This window comes from Pyrgilauda ruficollis, unplaced genomic scaffold (genome assembly GCF_017590135.1).
Source record: "Pyrgilauda ruficollis isolate IOZ18807 unplaced genomic scaffold, ASM1759013v1 scaffold240, whole genome shotgun sequence".
NCBI classification, from domain to species: domain Eukaryota; kingdom Metazoa; phylum Chordata; class Aves; order Passeriformes; family Passeridae; genus Pyrgilauda; species Pyrgilauda ruficollis.
In genome coordinates this window covers 34,763-56,748 of record NW_024523649.1, presented here as the reverse complement: position 1 = coordinate 56,748, position 21,986 = coordinate 34,763, and the positions used below count along the sequence as shown (strand labels likewise).

General features: G+C 38.7%; 1 protein-coding gene across 4 annotated transcripts in view; it reads left to right on the top strand.

Annotated features, from left to right (window-relative positions):
* RNF38 (ring finger protein 38) overlaps positions 1-21,986 on the top strand; it is a 107,513-nt gene that overhangs the window by 53,090 nt on the left and 32,437 nt on the right. For 3 of the 4 annotated variants that reach the window (XM_041470162.1, XM_041470161.1, XM_041470163.1), the window contains one exon: positions 2,422-2,492. In XM_041470162.1, the coding sequence (XP_041326096.1) occupies positions 2,422-2,492 (71 nt within the window). Of the gene's footprint in view, positions 1-2,421; positions 2,493-7,559; positions 7,872-21,986 lie in introns of those variants that run through there. The other variant, XM_041470164.1, reaches the window with a different exon arrangement.

Here is a 21,986-nt window from a genome sequence, read left to right as displayed (position 1 = left end):
AAGCTTTGATTGTAGTAGCCCTAGGATATGCTAGCCCTGGAGTGCGGTTGGTCTTGATTTGGTCTGAAATTCCGTGCAAATCTGGGGATATGAAGGTAGTTTAACGGAGTTTGTAGCTACTCCCTGCAGTTGGTGCAGTGCAAATTGGCTTTTGTTCCTTTCAGTCCTCGGGCATCTTTAACGGTTAAACAGCAATTGAAAAGCCTTTGACACAGACTAAAGAACTGCTGAGGTCGTCTTTTGAGATTCTGATTCTGATTTTCCTTGCAGGTAGGTGAAACGTGATTAACCTGTCTTCAGGTTTGTCTCAGTGCAATCTGGCAGAAAGAAAATGCTTTAAAAACATAACTCAGATATTAAAAACTGCTTTTATATTTTATGTGTATAAATACAAAAAATATTTTTAAGATCAGAGAAGTCCTACAGGACTTTTCTGACCATTTAACTCAACATTATAGATTGCACTGTCATGAAGCAGAGCCTTTAGCTGGTAGTCTGCTGTGTCATTGTCTTCAGATCTGTTACCTCTGCATTATGAATGCTGTCTTTGATGTAAACCCTTTTCCAAAGACAGCTTTTGGTGAGGCTGTTGGTGAGGTCAGCCAGCTTACTGGTGCAAAGCAGCCAGGATGTGGTAATGCCTTCACTCTTGCAGTTAGGGATTGTGTCTTATATCTTGTTATTGTACTGTAGGGTATTAGTTGACTGAAAATGGAACTAATACGTCATAAAGGCCATGAATAATCCTGTTAAGAGAAAAAAAATTAAAGGAAAACATTGGCATATTCTCTGCTAACTGCAGAGCAGATTGGTGGGTTGTCTGCAGAACAGTTGAGTTTGACTGAAACATGTAGATAAAACCCAAGCTAGATTTTTTTTTTTTTTTTTTTTTGGTTTTTGGGATATTTTTAGAATTGAAGGTATGGCAATTGGCATATTCTCTGCTAACTGCAGAGCAGATTGGTGGGTTGTCTGCAGAACAGTTGAGTTTGACTGAAACATGTAGATAAAACCCAAGCTAGATTTTTTTTTTTTTTTTTTTTGGTTATGTGGATATTGTTAGAATTGAAGGTATGGCATCATGAAAAGTGATGAGCTGCCCAGGTGTCTTACATTGCATTAACTAACTGGAAGCTCTGCTACTGGATCTATGTTGCTACTGCTAGTATCTGTTATAACTAGAACAAAGTCAACTTATCATTGTGATGGTGCATGCCATTACGGTTCATGAAAAGCCTATCTGTAAAGCATATAATGTGGCCTGTAATGCAAGGTCCACATTTATGAATTTTAATTTGTTAGGGAGTAAGTCTTAGGAATTTAACCTCTGGAAATTCCTTTCATTATCCACTTGTGAGGATGCCTGAAAGAAGTTTATACGTATTTGTTGTAATTTGGCTGAACTTAACTATTTTTTGTTGCCTATTTTCTCATTTCAGACCAATTCAAAAGGTTGTATTTTGCAACAATTCTGCCTCTGGTGTAATGGTCAGAAAGATATCAAGCTTTACCTTTGACACTGTCTTCTCCTGAGTTTTGTAGTTTGCTTTTGAGCTTGAACTGATTCCAGTTCAAGAAAATATGTGGAGTGCTTGTAGTGAAACACTTGAGGTTTGCATAAGTCTAAATCAAGTGGGAGGGGAGCACTGAATATTTTGAGCAGTTCAAAACAGGTTCTTTTTTTCCCTTTTCACTTTGAAACTTCAACTGTATGGTGATTTCTTCTTTGCCATCCTTTCCTACAAAAAATACACAGTACTGTCATGCATTACTTTTGTTCAAGCCAGTACAATGACTCCTACAGCAAAATAATATTTTTTCTGAAGTGGTAAGTCAGAAAGAAATTTTGCAAAATATATATTCTTTGGACAGAAGTCTCAGGACTGGGGTAAACCTTTGTAGGGGTGTGCTGTCCCTTTTATTCCTAAGCATAAAGAAACTTGTATAGAAACATTAAACAGGCAGATATTCCATTATAAGAAAACTGGACACAATTAAAACTTTGACCTTGGAATCTTCCTCTTTTATTCTTTATGTATTGCTGGAATGAGGCTGCTGGTTTGTGGTTACCCAGGGTGCTGAAAACATTCTGTAGTACAGTATATAAACTTGAATTGCATAGCTTCTCCTCATTTTTATGTGTGCATATGTACTTTACTGCATTTGTTTGTTTTGGATTGATGAGCTAGCTATAATTTTATTCTGTTTAAAGTTCTTAAAAAAATATATGTGAAGACATTGGCATACTTTTAAAATGTCTCTCTGATGCTTGTTCTGTTATCAAACCTAGCTGTTTGGCAACTAAGTCTTACAGAAAAGATTTGATAAAAGTTTGCTAAATTTAGCTTTATTTTTAGTGTTCATAGAAATTGGGTTATCATTTTAATTATTTTTTTTCTCCCTTCCCTCCTTGTTTTCCAGGTAGTATTGGTACAGCGTTTCAATGCCACTCAATCCATCAAGATCACATTTGTGCTGATGACAGTGACAAGGTGAGATTTATGTGAATGTTTCATTCACAAGATGAATATGCATTGCAGGGTTTTTATATATTGTTTTTTACTACACAAAGATATATTGTTTTGCAGATATAGCAGTCAGTTTTCAGAGTTACTTTTTGAACTGTCTCTATCATAGTAAGTTATATCTTTTTATTCAGACAATCTTTTAGACAGTTAATGAGAAATTTGTCTTTAGTACTGTATTTTTATTTTTGCTTGTATTCTTTTGCCATATTGACATCCTCAGTTAATAAATAACAGCAATGGCTTTGCCAGTTTCTAGATAAGGTAGGATGTCTTGTTTCTTCTGAATTAAGTGTTCAAAGTTGGTTTTTTTTTTTTGGGTTTTTTTTGTTTGGTTTTTTTGTTTTTGTTTTTGTTTTGTTTTTTTTCTTTTTTTTTTTTTTGGGGTTGTTTTTTTTTTTTTTTTTTTTTTTTGTTGGTTTTTTTTTTCCCTCCCTGGTTTTGAATTGGGAATTGAAGCTTTTACATATGAGGACTTATTGTTCAGTGGTGCATCTTCAAAATAGCAACCTGTCTAATCATATGTGTGTGTGTTTCCCTAACCCTTTTTTGGCATATTTGCATATTAGTTTGCTTGGGGGTCAGTAGAGTACTGCGTATTAAATGTTCAACAATACTTGGATCACTACTGTAATTGTGGCATACAGAAAGGAGTAGTTTTCACACTGAACTGCTGGTGAGACTGGCTGTTGATGGTTTTACCTTAAGCTTTATTGTCTGTAAATACTGCAAATTGATTAACTTTAGTTCAACGTGTGTCTTACATTGCATGCAAGTATGACACGTCATAGTAAACTAACTTCTTGGCTTGACATGTCTGGAAAGGGGTGGGTGTTGGTCAAATTCAAAATAATTTTTCCTAGGAAATGAAATGCAACCTGTGTGGCACTGCCTTAATAATTGTGCTTTGAAACTCTGGAATAAGTTAATTTTATAGTTGTTCCAGCTTATCCTAGAGCTAGAGTTGTTTTCAGAAAGAGCTGCTTTTACTGATCTACTGCCTTAGTATCTTTTTTTTTTCCTCTCTCACTCTTCTTCCTCTAGTTTTATGGGATTTTTTTTGTAAGTTTCTTTTTTTTTGTTTTGTGGGAGTTTTAGGGATTTTTTTTTTGGGGGGGGGGGGTGTTTATTTTTAGGTACCACCCTAGATTTGGTTACTGGTTCATCCTACAGATACTGATCAAACATGGTATCTAGAGCATGGCTAACATTTTTTTAAGTTTCCACTTGATTATCTGGTTAGCTATATTCAACAGTATTCAATGCTTTGGTTTTTGGAGCTTGTGTACTCTGCACTGGAAGATTCTTGGGTGAGGAACGGGTGGGGGAAATTTCATTTCAGAGCCATCCTAATGCACCAACCTAACCATTTGCCTTTTGTGAGTCATTACATGGAAGATCATTTCTTGTGATACACTGATTGTCTTTTCTTGGTTTTATTTCATATCAAGGCAATTAAAACTGGTTTAAATCTTGTTGGAAAATCTGTTAGTTCGGTGCTTCACTGGTTTGGGGGCAGGGGAATAGGAAGGAGTCTGGCAGCTTACCTGGTATAAATTTCAGAAGAGTGGTTGTTGGCACACCACCTGCTTCCATATTCATAGAGGAATTGGGCCAAATGTTATTTTTTACATATTTAGAGATGGTGTTTAAGAAAACAGTCTTTCTCCTTAGAGTTGATTCTGCACCAATTGAGAAAGAACTTCCAACTGTAAATTTTAGTTAAGTAGAACTAATATAAAAAGTAGAAAGTGTGTGTTTTGGGTCTGTTTAAGAGACACGTTTTTCCCTCAGGTGTCAGGTTTATTTGGTGAGGGTTTTAACTTTTCTGTAAGAATATGTGAAGCTGGATTTTATAGGAAATTCTAGTTGACTCCTTGATTAAAAAAAACAATGTTCCTTGTTTGGAAAAACAATGAACTGTCCTCTTGTCCAGGTCTCTCTGGATGGCATCCTGTCCTTCAGGAGTGTCAACCACATTACTCAGCTTGATGTCATCTGCAAATTTGATGAGGGTTCACTCAATCCTTTCATCTGTTTCACTAATAAAAGTATTGAATAACACTGGTCATGATATAGATCCCTGTGGGACACAATCTGTCACTTATGTCCATTGGGAGTCGGAGCTTTTGGCCACTGCCCTCTGGATGCTTACTGATTGAGGTTTGTTGGTTTTTTTTCCAAAGGGTTTGTGTATATGGATAGACTTTTTTAAAATCATAAGTAATGCTTCCTAAAAGTAGTCTCTGCTAGGGTACAGTTGTAATCCCCTCTCACTCCTTGCTTGTATTCACATACACCTGTATTCTTGTGTTAGTTTTGGTCACAGTTTCCACTGTGAATTACTTTGAAAATCAGATTCTGATTTATTCTGCTATTACTGAGAGATACGACCTGTTCATTTTGGTATGAATATAATTTAAATGATACTAAATGCTAGACTTAATTGATTTATCTACAGATTTATTAATTGTTGGGCCTTTTTGTATTCATTCTAGAAACTTTATGAAAAGCATGCATTTAAAATAGTTTGACATACCTTTGATTAGTCAATAGGCATATTTCAGCAAAATAATTTACTACTTTTTGCCTGATTGCACAGAACTGGTTCTTGCATTTTAGAAGAAATGCAAAGATTAGTATTTGACTGGCAATCTGCATATGTTTTACAGTAGTTTCTCCACAAGTCCAGATGCAATTTTCTGGACAACAGCATGAGAAAAGTTCCACACCACACATGTTAAATGAATGTTGCAATCTTAATGAAAACAATTCCCAGGCTTCCACCCCAATTACTTGATTTTTTTGACTTGGCACATGTGAATCTTGAATTGATGTTCAGTGACACCAGCAGGAAACCAAAGTGTAAGATTTTTCATGTGTGGACTCATTGCATTAAGAGGGATGTGCCATTGTTGAGAGCATTACTGGTAGTACTAAGAACTTGTCTAATTTTGTAGCGCCAAAAGCAGTGCTTCTTGTATTACAGAGAAATGGAATGTAGCATAGGTGTAAAATACATTTCCCATTTTACTTGGTGTAGTAAAGTGAATAGAATTGAGATTTATTTAAAAATAATTGTTGCGTTGCTGGTGGGAGCTTTTAAACCTCAGTGTGTGAGTCAGGGCACCTTTTTTTATGTTTGTAATTTCCTTGGTTTTTGCTTTAAAGTATAAGTATTAAATAAAATAACTGAATAAGTCTCTTTATTGAGCACTACATTTAGGGAAAGATATTTGTAAGAAGGAACTGGTATTCCTTAATATATTACTTCGAAGTTCAAGCAGCAGATTCCTACTAGGGTTAGAGGTATATCTCTATGTACTTTGCAAGTATATCATCCTGCAGAGCCTTTCAATCATACCAACTTTATTTAGCTTTTAAAATACTTTTTTGTCCCTTGGGTGGCTGTTTCACCAGTGGTGTGCTTCTGTTAAAGAATGCTAACTCATCTTGAAAATAAAGTCCAAACATGCAAACCTTAACTACTCTTGCAACATCTCTTTTCACTGATCTCATGAAGTTACCTACTCAAAGCAGTTAAAAACCAAATTGGCCAAATTGACAAAAAGAAATCACTGTGGAATTTTTTCCAGGGAAATTTCCAGGGAAAAAAATCCCCTGCAATTTTTTTTACTAGTATTAAGGGGTTGGTAATTATACTTTGCTTTTCTCCTTTTTAGCCTATTTTCATTTATTTTACTTTCACAGTATGTAAAGAATTTATCTTCTTTTTACTTTTTGATACTTGTGACTGAAATACATAGCTACATAATTTATTTTACTGTTTCCTTTAAGTTTCCCACCTATAGTTGGTACATTTTCCACACACATTTTGTGTCACCTGCTTGAGGTGATCCTGCCTTGACAGTGGAATTGGGTAGGATGATCTCCAGAGGTCGTTTCTAACCCTAACAATTCTATACTTCTATGAACTTACTCTCATTTGCCTGTCTTAACATTGTCATGGACATCAGGTCTGTAATACAGAGGCCTGTCAACTCATTAAAAAGATGGTTTCACAAGAAGAGAAGTATTGTTAAATTCTAATCCTAAAGTAAAAATTATCAGCTTTGTGTTCCACTTTGGATGGTGCAGCGTCTGGTAGCATAAGCCTATGAAATTCACATATAGCTGAAGAAAAAGTGATTTACAAATTCAGGTATTTGAAGGACCCATCACATTTCTTTATATATGATGTATTATATAGCACTACATGCACCTCTTGTGGGCAATATGTGAGAGGCAGTACATAGAAAAATGGGAATATTAGGAGGAATTTCTTTTGTCCCCTCCAATTTCAAAACTGGAAAATTTTCTTGTCCAATTAGGGCAGGTCAGATTCATTCTTCATGGTGTGTATTGTCATATCTGCACACCCACACACTCTTAGTCCCAGTTCATTCTGTCTTATGATTATTGAGCAGCTTTACGCCTTTTTCCTTTCACCTCTGGCAGCTATAAGGATGTCATTTATCAGTTTTCAACCACTTTCGTGCCTAGTGAGTCATCTCCTTTAGAATGTTAATTCTGTGTAACTACAGCAGATGTTTTTTGTTTTCCTGGATCACAGTTGGGAAAAACTTTAATTACGCTGAGGTAGAGAGTGCAGGGAGGTTGGAAGGGTGAAAAGTAAGGCGGTATTCTGTCATTTGAGGGGAACAGCTCGAGTAACTCAGTTCTGTGAGGCTCCGTTTGCTGCCTTTGCTGATCAGGGCTGCATCCCGAGCCCGTACCCGTGTGGCACCGTCAGCAGAAGGCAGATCCTGCTTCTCCAGTGACTCTCGAAAGGGGGTTACAGGCAGGTGAGGGTCGGTCTCCTCAATCGACGGAACCAGAGGACGTGGCCTCGAGCTGCGCCAGGGGAGGTTCGGGTTGGATGTGAGGGAGGATTTCTTCAGCGGCTGGTCAGACACTGGAACGGGCCGCCCGGGGAGGCGCTGGAACCGCCGTCGCGGAAGGTGTTTAAGGAAAGATTGGACACCCGGTGCCACGGTGTGGTTGACAAGATGAAGATCGGCCCCAGGCTGGCCCGCAGGATCCCGGCGATCTCTCCCGACGCCGTTCGCTCCCCGATCCTGTGAAACCGAAACTAAAACGGGGCCGGGCCGGGGGGGCCGTGCCGTCACCGCGGCGCGCAGGCGCCTTGGGCCCGCGGCCGCAGCCGGGCGCAGACAAAGGACGCCTGGCGCCGGGCGTGGTGTGACGTCACCGGCCCGGGGGCGGGGGCCGCGCTCCCGGAAGCGCTGGCGGAAGGGTCGGGCCCGGCCCGGGGCGGCCGCGGCAGCCCCGAGGTTGAGGCGGGGCGGTCCCCGCGGGAGCCGCGGCGGAGGCGGCGGGGCCGAGGTTGAGGCGGGTATCGGCGCGGGGAGCGGCCGGGCGGGGCGGGGCCTCGCCGGCGCCGCCTGGTGCCCGCGGCTCGTCAGCCGTGGAGGGGAAGGGGCGATGTCCCGGCGGCGCCGGGCCGCCCTCCGTGCAGGTAGAGGGTGAAGGAGGCCGTGTGGCCCGGGCCGACGGGGAACCCGAGCTCCTTCCACGTGGGCGCCCCGAGAGCTGGGGAAGGGATGTAATTGTCTGATCTTGTTAAAGTTGCTTTATCTGCTTTGGCAAAAGGCAGAATTGGAACCTGGGAATTAACAGACTTACCAGGATGGAATTGCTGTGTGCTGTCTTCAAGACAGGCAGGTTAATGGGCAGGGCAGTAGCAAGTGTTTCTGAAACACTGAACGTCCTCCTATCCGTATAGTAAAATGATGCCTCTGGGTATCTGTAATCCCCTTAAATTAGTCGTAGGAACAACTGTTTAAGGAAACAGTGATTTAGCAAGCATGCATGTTAGGGCGTTCGGTATTTTTAGTGCACGTGAGTTAATTCCTATTCCTAAAGAACACAAATTGGATTTTTTTTTTTTTTTATGCTTGAACTGTAAAACTACATCTTGTTTCCTTAAGAAGTGTATTTTTAAACTGCCTGTGCATTGAGATCTTAACTGAGGACACCCATGTTGAATTGTAACTGTTTAGAGCAGGTGGTTTAGTTATTACTTATACAGATGTTCAATGAATTGTAAGTCATGACAGTGTTTATGGATGTATAGCATTTGCATTTTGAAAGAGATTTTTGAGGGTGGTATTTGACGCAGACACGCATTTTCTGAGAACTTCTTCACATGTAGAGTGGGGCAACCAGAATGGTAAGATGAACAGGATTAACAGAAGTCTGCAATATTCAAGTACTGAATACAGTTACATTACAATTTGATTTGGTGTTGCTGATGATGTGCTTGTTCTAAAATGTTGTTCACTGAAGCAACTGCTTTGGTTTCATTTGCCATATTTATGATATTTATCCACATCCCAGGGATCTTGCTGTCTGCTGACCCAACAGATTCCTTAGCTGCTTTGCAGTATTAGATTACCTTATCTGTCTTACCTTCAAGGGGAGTATTGTGGCTGTGGTATTAGCAACTCACTGTTCTCAGAGAGGAAAAAGCTCCTTTTGGTTACTAATGTGTGCAGTAAGAGAAAGGAGGGTGCAGTCATTAGACAATTAAGTCCGAGATGGAAGAGCAAATGGATTCTGTGGCAGGTTTCATGGATAGTGATCGTTCATAATGTTTTTGATGTTCCTTAATCACCATATTTCTGGGAAAAAATGAAATAGATGCATACATAGAATAACATGTGAAGAAAGTTTTCAGGGAGTTGTTACTTGGAGTTATACTGCTTGTGAAAAATGTCATTTGTGAAAAATTGTATGTAAATAAAAGGGTCTTAAAAAGGAAAGATTTTATTATCTCATTTGTGAATCTTACTTTGTTATCTCATGGATTTACAGAGTAGGTTAAACTTCATTTGATTCTTATCTGGTTCACTTTGTGGCTTTTTTTGATTAACCAAATTATAATAAATGCTGAATTGAAGTTGCATGTTGTTAAGTCCTTGCTTTGTACCTGCACTGGTGTGGAAGTCACTGTATATAATTGTCTTCTGAAATACAAGGATTTGGCTCAGAAGCTGGTATTAGTTGAATCAGTTACTGTTGTCATTTATCAAGTGAATGTGTCAGCTTTTCTAAATATGTTTTTTTAATATGGCTTATTGATATTATAATAAGAGATAAATTTTATGATTTAAAGTGGACTGTTGAGGAAGTCAAGTTATTTTTTCAACTCTTTGCTAAAAAAGAGTTGTGATGGCTTTTATGCAACATTTTGCTAAAATATAAAAATTGTGTGGTTAGGGAGGAAAGTTACTTCTTCAGATCTACCTGTTATTGAATTGTAGTCTTGTACTGTGAAACTGTGGTCTTGTCGTAAGTCAAATATGTCATACATGTTTGTTTGTAGAGGCCACATGGACTGAATTACTGGGGATATGATGACAATTTGTACAGAACAGGTCTTTGAGTTGCAAAGTTCTCAGGTAGTCTTTGTGTGTAGCTTTACCATCTCCACCTCGCTTCAGAAGGATTTGAAAGGATATAAGGAAATAAGAGTAGAGGAAAGATATAGAACTTCTTTTTTCCTATTTTTAATTAGAAAAATGTTTTGATTGTGGAGGAGTGTTTCTTAAACTTGTGGAAGATAAACACTTGACTTAATCAGTTAATATGGAAGTAGAGCTCGCTGTTTCCTTCTCTATATAAGAATTTATATCAAGTTAAATTATCTAATACAGAATATTTAAATTCTGCCGTGGGCAGAACTTGTTGAGATCTGTGATTTAACAGATGGTTTTCATTTTTTTTACTCTTCAGCTTCTTATGGGAGGGGTAGGTTCCTCTTTTACTAAGCTCTTTAAAGATAAGGAAACTTGTTTTGCTTTTTGGTGCCCTCTACTGATGCCTGTTTGTCAGAACATTGAAAACTGGTGCTGATTTTGGCCTTTAATGGCACTGAATGCTAACAACAGCTGCTCTTTAAAAGCAGCTGGAAGGGGAAAGAGAGGAAAGAAGCCGTTTTACACCTTGAGTATTTTGCTGTTTGCCTTTTAACCAGACTGACTGGATTGCATTGGAACTGTACCTCACCTGGTAAAAAAGTAGGTAAGCAACATACATCTAACTTGTGTACTGTCTTCTGTTGGCATTGTAGCAGTAGAAAGACTGATGATTCCTTTGCTTTTCTCCTCTCAGGAGAATAGGGACATTCTTTCTTTAATGTATGCAGTTCCTGTAAATACATTCTCAGTAAATATATTCCAGGTTTGATGTCTTAGAATTTTTTTAATCTTCTTGTTTATTTTCAATAACTTTGCTTTTTTTGTAGTTCCCACTAGTACCTCAGATACTACAAAAAGTAATCAGTGCTTTGTGTGAGCACCACTACATAAACTGTGCTTTGCTTACTTTCTGTTTAAGTAGCTCTTTCATCTCATCAGTCTTGCAGTTTTGTTCCTTTGCAAAATCTCTGAACACCTGTGTCCTAGAAAAACTCAGACATTGCATTAAGTCTCGCTGCAGAACCTCTTACCTTAGCCTTGTGGTCTGTCTTCGCCAGCTTTGTTAATTTCTGAGAGAAGTGGCCAATTTTTTTTTTTTTTTTTTGTCACACGGCAGTAACTGTAAATTGTGTGAGAAGGGATGAGAACATTCATGGCACAGTTTATGGTGCTGCTCAGCAGATGCTGTCTGGCAGTCTTCATGAAAGCTTTAGGGGATGGCTTTCTAGACAAAAATTCAGGACTTTTCTTCCTTATTCAGGTGACCTTACTAGATGACCTGTTGGGACTGTTTTTTAAAAAAATTGTGGTGTGATGAATATTTTTGATGAGCTGCATTTTCAAAATCTAATTCTTGGAAGTTAATCTCTTGCAAAGAGATTTAAGACTATTTTGTTTGCAAGTACTGAAGGGCATTTTTGAACTGTCTTCTGTGTTTGTGTCTTGGTGAAACATCAGAACTGAATACAAAGCAGGATGGGAAATGAAGAGATGGGAGACATAAAATACTAGAAAATTCATTTAAAGTAGTGTTTTGGAAGCATTTATGAAGACAGGAGAGTTCCATGTGGATGACTGTGGCTACGAGAAAAACATTCAAGTATGGGCACAAAGGACTTGGTAAGACCGATAGGCATTTAGTCATTTTGCTCTGCTGAGCATAGGTTACCGATCATGCTTTCTTCCTCTTTATTTAATTTCCTTGCTGTATCAGAGAACAGCCAGAGCACTTTTTCTCAAATTCAAATACAGAGACCTAGTATAGTGCTTGTATTCTTTGGGTCTGCTTTCTATAAGTGAATATTTATGTGTATCTGTTGTTTTGTTCAACATTGGCCAGGACTTGAGAGTGTCTTAAAAAAGGACACATCTCACCAAATTTTTTATGTGGTTTAAGTTCTTTATGCCTATTTTTTTCTCCTTATAAAAGGTACGGGATAAGGTTTAATAAGTGAGTCAGCAAACTGTGCTTATTTGAGTGTGTTTGGAGGAACGAGGCTCATGTTCCTTTGTCTATCATCTAATTTGTATCATGTGGTTTGTTTTTTATTGACCTTCCTTTGATTTTGTGTGAGAATAATCTTGTTTTCTAAAGTAAATGAAAAGATCTATACAAGTAAAGCTGTTTTTTGAAGCTGAGAACCTGCAGTGTTTCCTCATATGTTCCTTGTTTTGGTTAACTTAGCAGAAAATGCCAATTCTTTCTTAGTTATGTCATCTCAAATTATTGGTTGCTTACATTGAATAGTGAGTTCTTCACCCATTACATGACCTGTTTGATGACAGTCTCCCAACATGTGTGTTTTGTAGGGGCAGAGGAACCAGCCACTGCTGCAGTATTTAATATGTTTACAGGGCCTTTACTGGGTTTGACACATATAAAAAAGGAAGTTCTGCCAGCTGCTAAGGGTAAAAGGTGTGTTGAAATCCCAGCTCTAGAGAAGAACATTTTTTCCCCTAAGCTTTTTAAAGCTACTCTTACTAATTTATCCAAGCTATTAATAAAAACTAAATGGTGTGTATATATTTAAATCAAGTAGTCTCTATCATGTAGCACATAGTCTAAACTGGATGAGCTTTGAAAAGAGTAAAAGAATAATTTAGGTTGAAAAGCACCCATAAGATCATCAAGTCCAGCCATTAACCTCGTACTGTCACGTCTAGTACTAAATGACCTCGCTATGTCTATACATGTTCTTTATTGCCTCCAGAGATGGTGACTCAACTTCTTCTCTTGGAAGCCTGTTCCAATGCTTGACAATCCTTTTGTGAGGAAAATTTTCCCAATACCTGATTTAAACCATCTCTGGTGCAAACTGAGGTAATTTCTTCTTGTCCTGTCACTCGGAAAACAGATAATCTCCCACCTTGCTGCAGCCTGATTTTTCAAGTAGCTGTGGAGAGATAGGAGGTCTCCCCTGAGTCTCCTTTCCTCCTGGTTGACAACCCCAGCTCCTTCAGCTGGTCCTCATAAGACTTGTGCTCCAGACCCACGACGTTCCCAGCACCTCAGTGCTGGAACCCTCTTGTTGTGAGGGGCCCAGAACTGGACACAGAACTCAAGGTGTTCCCTCACCAGTGCCAAGTACAGGGAGGCAATCCCTGCCCTGGTTCTGCTGGCCACACTATTGATGACACAGGCCAGGTACCACTGGCCTTCTTGGCCACCTGGGCGTACTCCTGGCTTGTGTTCAGTGGCTGTCAGCCAGCAGCCCCAAATCCTTTTTGCTGGGCATTTTCCAGACTTTCTGGGGAGATGGTGGAATCAGCATTTCTGGATGTGTTTAAAAAAAGACTGAATGTGGCACTCAGTGCCATGGTTTAGTTGAGGTGTCAGGGAGCAGGGTGGACTCGATGATATTGAAGGTCTCTTCCAACCTTGTGATTCTGTGATTCAGACATTCCCTCTGCCTTAGGCACTGCATGGGGTTGTTGTGACCCACTGGCAAGACCCACCACTTGGCTCTGTGAACTTCTGGCTTCAGTGCGTTGGTACATCTGCAGAGCCTTCTTACCCTCCAGCAAGTCAGCTTCTGCCCAACTTCGTGTCATCTGCAAACTCACTGAGGATTCATTTGATCGCCTTGTCCAGTTTGTTGGTAGAGATGTTGTGCAGGGCTGGCCTCAGTACTGAGTCCTGTGGAACACCACTTGCCACCGGACACCAACTGGATATAACTCCATTCACCAGAATTTTCTAGGCCGGGCCATTCAGCCAGTGCTTTACCAAGGAAAGAGGACATCTCTCTAAGTCATGAGCTGCCATGACATGGAGTCCTGGATTGTGCTGCTGTTAAGGATATTTCTGTAGTGTATCAACATGTAGTATTCTGCAGTGTAAATAAATTGATTTTTAAAAAAGTTTAACAAAATGTAAATCATCACATCATGGTTGGTGACCCACTGTGTCTAGCCATAGGTGAAGAGTTTACTTTTCCTAGACTATGTGAAGGGCAGAGTAAAGCCTTGGTATTTATTTCATCTGTGAAAATTTGCTTTTGTGTGTAAAATTCTGTAGAATAAGGAAATAATAAATTAAACATCGTAAATAGAAGGACAGATCTGATGCACATGGTGAGAGGTTTGGTGTTGGAGGTTGCTGTGACAGTTATGGACAAGGGTTGCAGTTGTAATGTGTGCCATTTTGGGATGTGTTTTCTCCCTCATTCAGTGGCATCTCTCCACAGAAAAAAGAAATTGAAGAAGGTTGAACTTAAGAGTGCCTTGTTCTTAGAATTAAGCATATTGTCCTTTGAATTTTTAAGCCTGTGTTTAAATACAGCTGTATCCTTTAAGATTTGCTTCTCTTGTTTTTTGGGTTTATTTTTTTTCCCCACTAATACCAGTGTGAGTGTATGGAAGAGCATTCTGTTGTTAACATGACAGTTTGGTTGTCCTGATTAAGTAAGTAGGTAGGTAGGTAGGTTTTTGTGGATTCATTGTATTGTTTCTAAAACAGACGAATAGTATTTGTTGGGGCTTCAAATTTTTAACAATACAAAGAGACTGAAGCAATGTAGAGAGAAAATTGTGGTATGAACTGAGAACATATAAAACTACATTACACACAGAAATTTTTGACAGTATGGTGTGCTGACAAGATACTTCCATCTTCCTGTAATGCAGTTCAGTATTGTGATGACAAGCAACAAAGTGAAGGCAGCCAAGTGTAAATATGTGTTCCCACAATAGAGGTTGAGTTATTATGCCCTTAGTCCTCTCACTAGGAACAGATTTCAAATGCTGACCTGTCCTCGTGCCTATTGCAAATATCAGTTATAGTAGTGTGAGTAATGTTTTCATTGGTGTAAGTGTTTGGATGTTCTCTTGATGCTATGTCAACACATACGGTCAGTATAACATCCATTAACACAAAAGATTTCAGTTCTCAGTGCTCAAGTCATAGCTTGTCTGTTTACATATGTTGTGTTCCATATATGTGTGTGCATACCTGTGTGCATCTATGTATGTGTAGTTTAATACAGGGGAAAAAAATCTTAAAAGTGGAAAGAATGTGATTTTGGTTTTTGACTTGTAATGAATGTCCTAATTACCCTATCTCCACTGAGGTACCTATATTGTTAATTTCACGTGTCTAAATGGCAAAATCATTAGTGAATACACAGTGAATATGCAAACTATGTGTAGAGTAGACTTTGCTGTTAAGCAATGTTGAGCCAGATTCTCTTCAGATCCCTGGTACCATCAAAGCAGAAATAGCTGAATTATGTTTAAAATTGAAAATGTGATCTTTTTCAGATGTGCCTATACCTGAACACCTTATCTTGATTTTTCCACTTCACTCTTCCCCTGGCACTATTTTAAGTATGTCAATTTCAGCACATTTTATGACATTTAAAGACATTACTTTACAGTAATGAATACATTTTAATGGTACTCATGCAAAGTTTTATGTGTTTCAGCTTTGTATATAGGCAAATGAATTCTCTTTCTGTATCTGTAATTCTGTAATTTAAAATTTATCTTCTACTTATATATGAAAGAGGGGATCAGGACTCTACGGAGGCCCAGAGATAGCTTTTAACACTGTTACCTGAAATAACACTTTCTATATTGTGTAAGGTGGTGCAAATGTCAAAACATGGACACTTTACCTCAGATCTTGGTAGGCGTTTTGGAGCTTAAAAAATATTTTCCATTGATAATTTCTATCAGTCAAAGTGTTTTTGGATACCAGTACTGTTTGTTGCATAAGTCTTTCAATTTTCAGTTTTAAGAAAGATTGAAATATTTGCTGTCATAGTACATACTAATTGTAGGGAACATCTGCAGAAATAGCACAATTTTTCTTCCATTTTCTATCACACATACCACTGACAAAGTTGAGTTGAAAACTGTGACCATAAATTGGGATTTTAAGGTAAAATTAATACTCTTCCAGCAATTGGATTTTTTTTAAATAGGGAGGTGTAGCTGAGGTTTCTTCCCATATTGATATTTGGTTGATGTTTTTGGGTTAAGAGTTAAAGATTCCCATTCAGAAGAAATACGATGATGTAATACAAAAATAAATACTTGCTAACATATTTGTGAATTTGGAGCATTTAAAGTGCTTTGATTCATTCCTGCAAAAAATGATTGCAGAACTTTTTCATCTTTCAAAGGATTGTTTGCATGCAGCAAGTAATGCAAGTAGTTGCAAATACTAATTAAATTTAATATGAAGGACTTTGAGATGGCTGTGTGCTGCCTTGGTTCTTAAACCTGCTTCACTGTTAGAAAAGGAGGTGCTACAGTTGTGATATATGGATTTTACTGTCCATTTTGTATGAGCAGTAGAGCTTGAAAATGGGAAACATGTAGTCTTATTAAAACATTTTCCTTCTTTTTTTTATTGCTATTGAGTCCTCCAGTGCTAAATATGATGCTAATATTTTTACATTTTTCTAATGCCTTTGTGTGTTTTAAATTCATGTGCAGCAAAGTTATATTCCAGTGTTTGGAATGAAAAATTGGTATCTAATAATCAAATTCTTAGGGCTATTTCAGGTACTTATTGTGTGAAACTTCAGCAGTTCAGATGTAGCTGTCTCTTAATGTTGTTTTTTGTATATCCTAAACATTCAGTTAAGTGAGAAATGCATTTCAGAGATGAAACTGATACTGAGAAAACACTGGAAAAAAACACAGAAGTGTCAATCTGATATAGAATAAGCAACAAATCAAATATTCAGCTTATTAATGGTGTTTTGACTATAAGTAAAGCAAGTCTTCATTTGACTGGGCTGTATGTCAGTGTTTCTTTTGTAGTAGGAGCCCAGAACTGCACACAGTTCTCCAGGACTTCTGCAAGAATTCTCTCATTTTGGCCTTTCTATCAGTCACCTGCTTTTTTTGAAAGTTCTGTGCGATTGCTATGTGATTTGCTATTGCATGCCTCAGATCTTCACAGATAAACTTTGTGTGAAGGATTCAGTGTCAGTTCTGATTGCTGAAGAACAAATTGGCTTTTGTGCCCACTGTCAGTAAATAATGAATTAATCTTGTTAGCCAGAAGTGAATTATGGATGGCCAGAAAGATTACTGAAGCATGTTCTTGGTACAGTTGTTACAGCTATAATTGATACATACCGTGTAATTGATATATACCATCATAGCATTGAAAGACAAAAAAAGAGATGAACTTGCATCTTCCTTTTACCACATCTGGTAATGTTGCTCTTGTTTTACAAATTGTAAATATTGTGGAAAGTTTATTTTATTAAATATTGTGGAAAGTTCTGGTGTTCCGCTGTCAGAAGGGCTCTTTAATTCACAAAAATTGCTAAGTAACCTGATATATATATATATATATATATAGCTGCTACAGAAGATTTTGTACCAGCAACCTGACATGGCTACTGAACATTGGTTTCCATTTTAAGATGTAGTGGCTAGTTTTCTTCTTACCACATAATTGTATTTCAAAAGCAAGTTAAGGAAAATATCATAAGCTTCTTTTCATAATGATACCTTGCTAAGCTCTATTCCGTCCGAATTGCTATACTTTCTTCATAAATCAACAGAGATGTCACCAGGAATGTGAGTTTTTTTTTTTTAAGATTTTGCTGTGGCTGTAGGAAACTGTCATGCTTAGTGTTTTTTGTTCTCTGTGGAATTTTCATTCCAAGTGCTAGTTACAGATTCATTTTCTTAATTCTTTACAGTGTGAGAATTAAGGCAAAAAAATTAAGAACAAAGTTGTGAAGTGCAGAAAGAAATGATCTTCCATTTTGAATACTCAGATGTATCTAGTGTTGAGTGGGGAACTGTAGATACAGGGATACTTCCTATCTCAAGGGTACATCTTGAAATGCCCTGAAGTCCTATATGAGTTGCACTTTGCTTCTTTCACAGGAGAAAGGCTTCAAAAAGCCTTGTGTTTAGCATTACATGAAAATCAACTGCAGAATCACAGTGGCTGAAGTTGGAAGGAACTTCTGGAGGTCATCTGGTCCAGCTCTTTTACTGAAACAGGGCTAGATAGAGCTAAGTGCCAAGGACTGTGGCTTTTCAGATTATCTAGGAAGAGAGACCCCACAGCCTCTGTGAAACCTGTGCTGGTGCTCAGTCAAGTTACTCATGTTCATATGGAGCCTGCTGTGTCTCTCTGATGAGATAGCTCTAAGCCTTCTCTTTTCTAAGCTGATCAGTCAGTCCGAGGCTGTCTCAGCCTTTTTTTACATAAAAGGTGCTCTAGGTGCTTCACCATCTCTGTGGTCCTTTACTGGACTCTCCAGTCTGTCTGTTTCTCTTGTGGTGGCGAGTGAAGAACTGCACACAGTACTCCAGATGCTGTCTCCTGGGACTTTGCAAGAATTGGCTCATTTTGGCCTTCCTTTCAGTCACCTGCTTTTATTGAAACAGTTTGCAGATTTGGGAAGGTCTGCATTTCTTTGCCAATTTTTTATTAGACCAAATTCAGATTTCCATTACTGTTCCTTCATCAGGAAGTTGTATAGTATATGCCCGTACAGTCAAGTTTCCAAGTTGTGTCCTGGTCACAACTCTGAAAGAAAAGCTTGGCTAGAAGAAAATGGCTCTGAATATTACTGGTAGTGAGGTTTTTAGGTAAAATTTGATTTTATTTTTTTAAAAACACATGGAACATTATTTACATTCTAGGATTTCTATGTAGTGCTTGGAGGATGCAGGGTGTCAATATTAGATGTAAGGACATTAATATTAGAATTTTTATTTTCTCACTATGTACTCATTTACCTTGACTTCACAACTATGTTGTACCAAGATTGTGTTCATCGTCAACAGCTGTAACAGTTTGCAGTTCTTACTAGAGAAGTCACTTTATCTGTTCCGGATGTTCTCTTAGTCATGAAAAGAAGTATAATGGTTATGTGAATGGTGGTGAGTTGAAGCAAAGGTTCTGAATCCTGCTTGCCCTGCAGAAGTTGAACAAGCAATGTTATATGCTCTAATTGGACTGGCACACAGTTGGCAGGATGAAAAATATCACTATGTTGGCCAGTGCAGCTAAGCCAGCAAAATTCTTTGGGCAAATCCAATTATACTAGCAAAAGATTCTTACTCCTGGTGTTTATTTTGTCTAAAGTTCCTCTAAAGAGCTTTTGCCAGTGAAAGATGTGTGTCATTACAGTATGACTCTGCTGGCAAATCTTTATACATGGACAGGTCCTTTGTCATGCAACTTTGAGTCCAACTGGATAATCCTTGTTTATTTTGTCTTGAAAAAAGTACACCAATTAGGCTTGGAAGTAGTCCACTTGTTCATAAAATCTGTTACTTTTTGCCCCTTGTGGCACAGGGCTTTTAATTTACTGCCCCACCGTTGCTTCTTTCTCGTTTAAAGCTAGAATTTTAAGAATGTATTTAAAGGCAGTGTCGAACTTCATTGTCCCCAAGAGCTTTTCATCTGTCAGCTTCCAAGTTAATATGATGCCACTTTTTTCATCCTATTCTTTTTTTTTCCCCCTCACTGTTACACAAAATGTAGATGTGGATCCCTCAGGAATAAGGCAGAACAATGAACGTGTGAAGGCTTTGGCTTTCATGAAATCTGAGAGTTACCACTGTGGGAGCCCTGGGACAGCAGTGCTGATCAAATGGGGACCTAATCGGGAGTGAAGCTCAAGGGAAAACACAGCAGGGAAGGATGATAAAACCTGTGCTTATTAGTACACAGTGTATATGCAGTGTCCTGTTTTGCTTGTTAGGGAACTGGCTGATGAGTGCAGGTGCTGCTGTCTGGATTCCAAGATCTGCAGCTGGCATCTGTCAAGTGTACTAAAGTACATACGGATGGGGGTGTGTGAACTATCCTGGGTTATCATGGCAAGAAGATAAAATGTCCTTTGGACTTTACATACCTGGATGGGAGAGACAAACTTTTCCTGGTTTACCATAACAAATTATTCTCATCCCCTACGCCAACCCTTTGATTTTCATTAAAAATTCTTGTTTAGGGCAAGGGTGAAGGGCTGTTAGTTATTCCCAGACTCTTCTTAGTTTTTACTGTTTTCAGAAGTAATCTTCATTTCACTCTTCCTGGACTGACAGAGTGGTTACAGTTGTGCTCTGTATTGTTCATGAAAGAGCTTTGTGATTTGTAAGGGACCGTGGAAGGAGAGACCATCAGCTTGTGTAAGTTGTGTCTGGTCAGGCAATGTTTGAGTGCCATAAGGGGATAAAAAGAAAAGGGGTAGAAAGTAGGAACATTTTAAGGCACATATCTGTTGAACCAAAATATAAGGGAGGTAGATGAAAGGACCAAACCTGATCAGTCACTAACTGAAGAGGGTTTGTGGAATGTAGCAATGTTTGATTCAGTGAGATTATTTGATTGTAGACCTCCTCACATGGCTTTATAAGAGAAAGGAGGGAGCCATAAACAAGATATGGAGAGAGCCACAAACCTGCCAAGCAAACTTCATGGAGACAAAGACAGGAAACAAAACCTGGTCAGTCACAGTAACTGATGAGCTATCAGGAATGTGCACACAAACAAGGATTCTGTGATTGATAAGGATGCAAACCTGAGAGTCTAGGATGTGGGGGCAGGTCAGTGAGACTATGCCATTTGAGAAGGTGATTTGCAAGGGAACAGAGTTGGAAAAGGAACAAAACGAGGCCAGACAGAAAAAGGGCTGATGCAGGTAAACTGTGGCCAGTCTTTACCCTTGTTTGGCTGAGCCCTGTGCCTGATCTCTGCAGTCTGTCCTGTTTTATTAGATCTTTTCTTAACTGCCTCTCTATGTAATTTTACTTTCTATACCATGTGTGTAAGTGCTGCAGGGGCTGGGTGAGACCAGCTTGAGTAGAAACTAGGCCAGCAGCTGGTCCCTCTGGAGATGTTGGCAACAACCAGGTTTGCAGTGCCAGTGGTAGAAGTGAGTGAGGCTCTTGGTGGCAGGAGCTGGAGGGGCTGTAGCTGTCTGAATTATTTCGTGGTTTCCTACAGAATTTGTATCTATAGTGCCAGCTACAGGGGAGTTGTGTGAGCTTGTAAACTCTGCATTGTAATGCCACACAGAAGTTAAACTTCTGCAGCTGCTTTCTGTGGGAGAGATGGAAGAAGACAGTAATACTTCAAAGCCATCTGGCCTGAAATGGCTACATCTGTCACATAAGTGATTTCCCTTGCCTTGGTTTTAGGGTTGTGGGGCACAGGTCTTCCAGAGCTTACTTGACCTAGGCCAAAAAATGTACTTACTATTAGTTTGGTCTTGGATTATGAACAAGATACTGCATTTAGATGTAACTGTTTGTTCAGCCCAAGAACTTACTGTTATTGTAGGTACAATCAAACTAACAAAAATGCTGAAATGTAATTCAGATTACAGTTGTTACAATTGTTAGAGCAGATAAGATATGCAGAATACTCAGCTTACTAGATGCCTGTAGTTAAATTTTAAAATGCTTATGAATGTTGATGTTTACCAGCCTGTATTGATGCCTTGAGAATGCTGACCTAGAACAGAGGCTAGACAGAGTTAAAAAATAAAGTAGGTATATATTAAAGGGCCTTAAGGGATACACACCTTGGGCAGTGTAAGAGCCCGGCCAGGGCTACACCCAAGATGAACCCAGAATGGTCACCAAACGGATGACCGGTTACGAGGTTACACATTTCCTTAAGTTTTGGTCTATTTACATATTGGGGTTAATTTTCCAATTATTACAACAACTTCAGATTATGAAGTCCCATTCTTCTTGTTTACTCTCTTCAGTTCACCATTGTTTATGCTCTTGGGCCTGAAACTTGTTAACAGTTGTTCTTGGTCCCAAGCTAGAAAAGGAATTGTTTTGTCTACCTACTCTGTGAAGAGAGCGTACCAACACTTAATATGAAGCTCACCTAGGCAGCACAGAATCTGAAAAATATTAAAGCTAAAACTTAAGTCTTCAGTATCATGGGGAAAAATAATTTCCTTTTCAGTATGCAGTCATGAAGAGGAAACATGCAGCTGATGATTTCTGGTCAGCCTGTGGTAGGGTTTTATACAGTATGCCCATCAGATTGTCTTTATGTAAAACCTTCTAT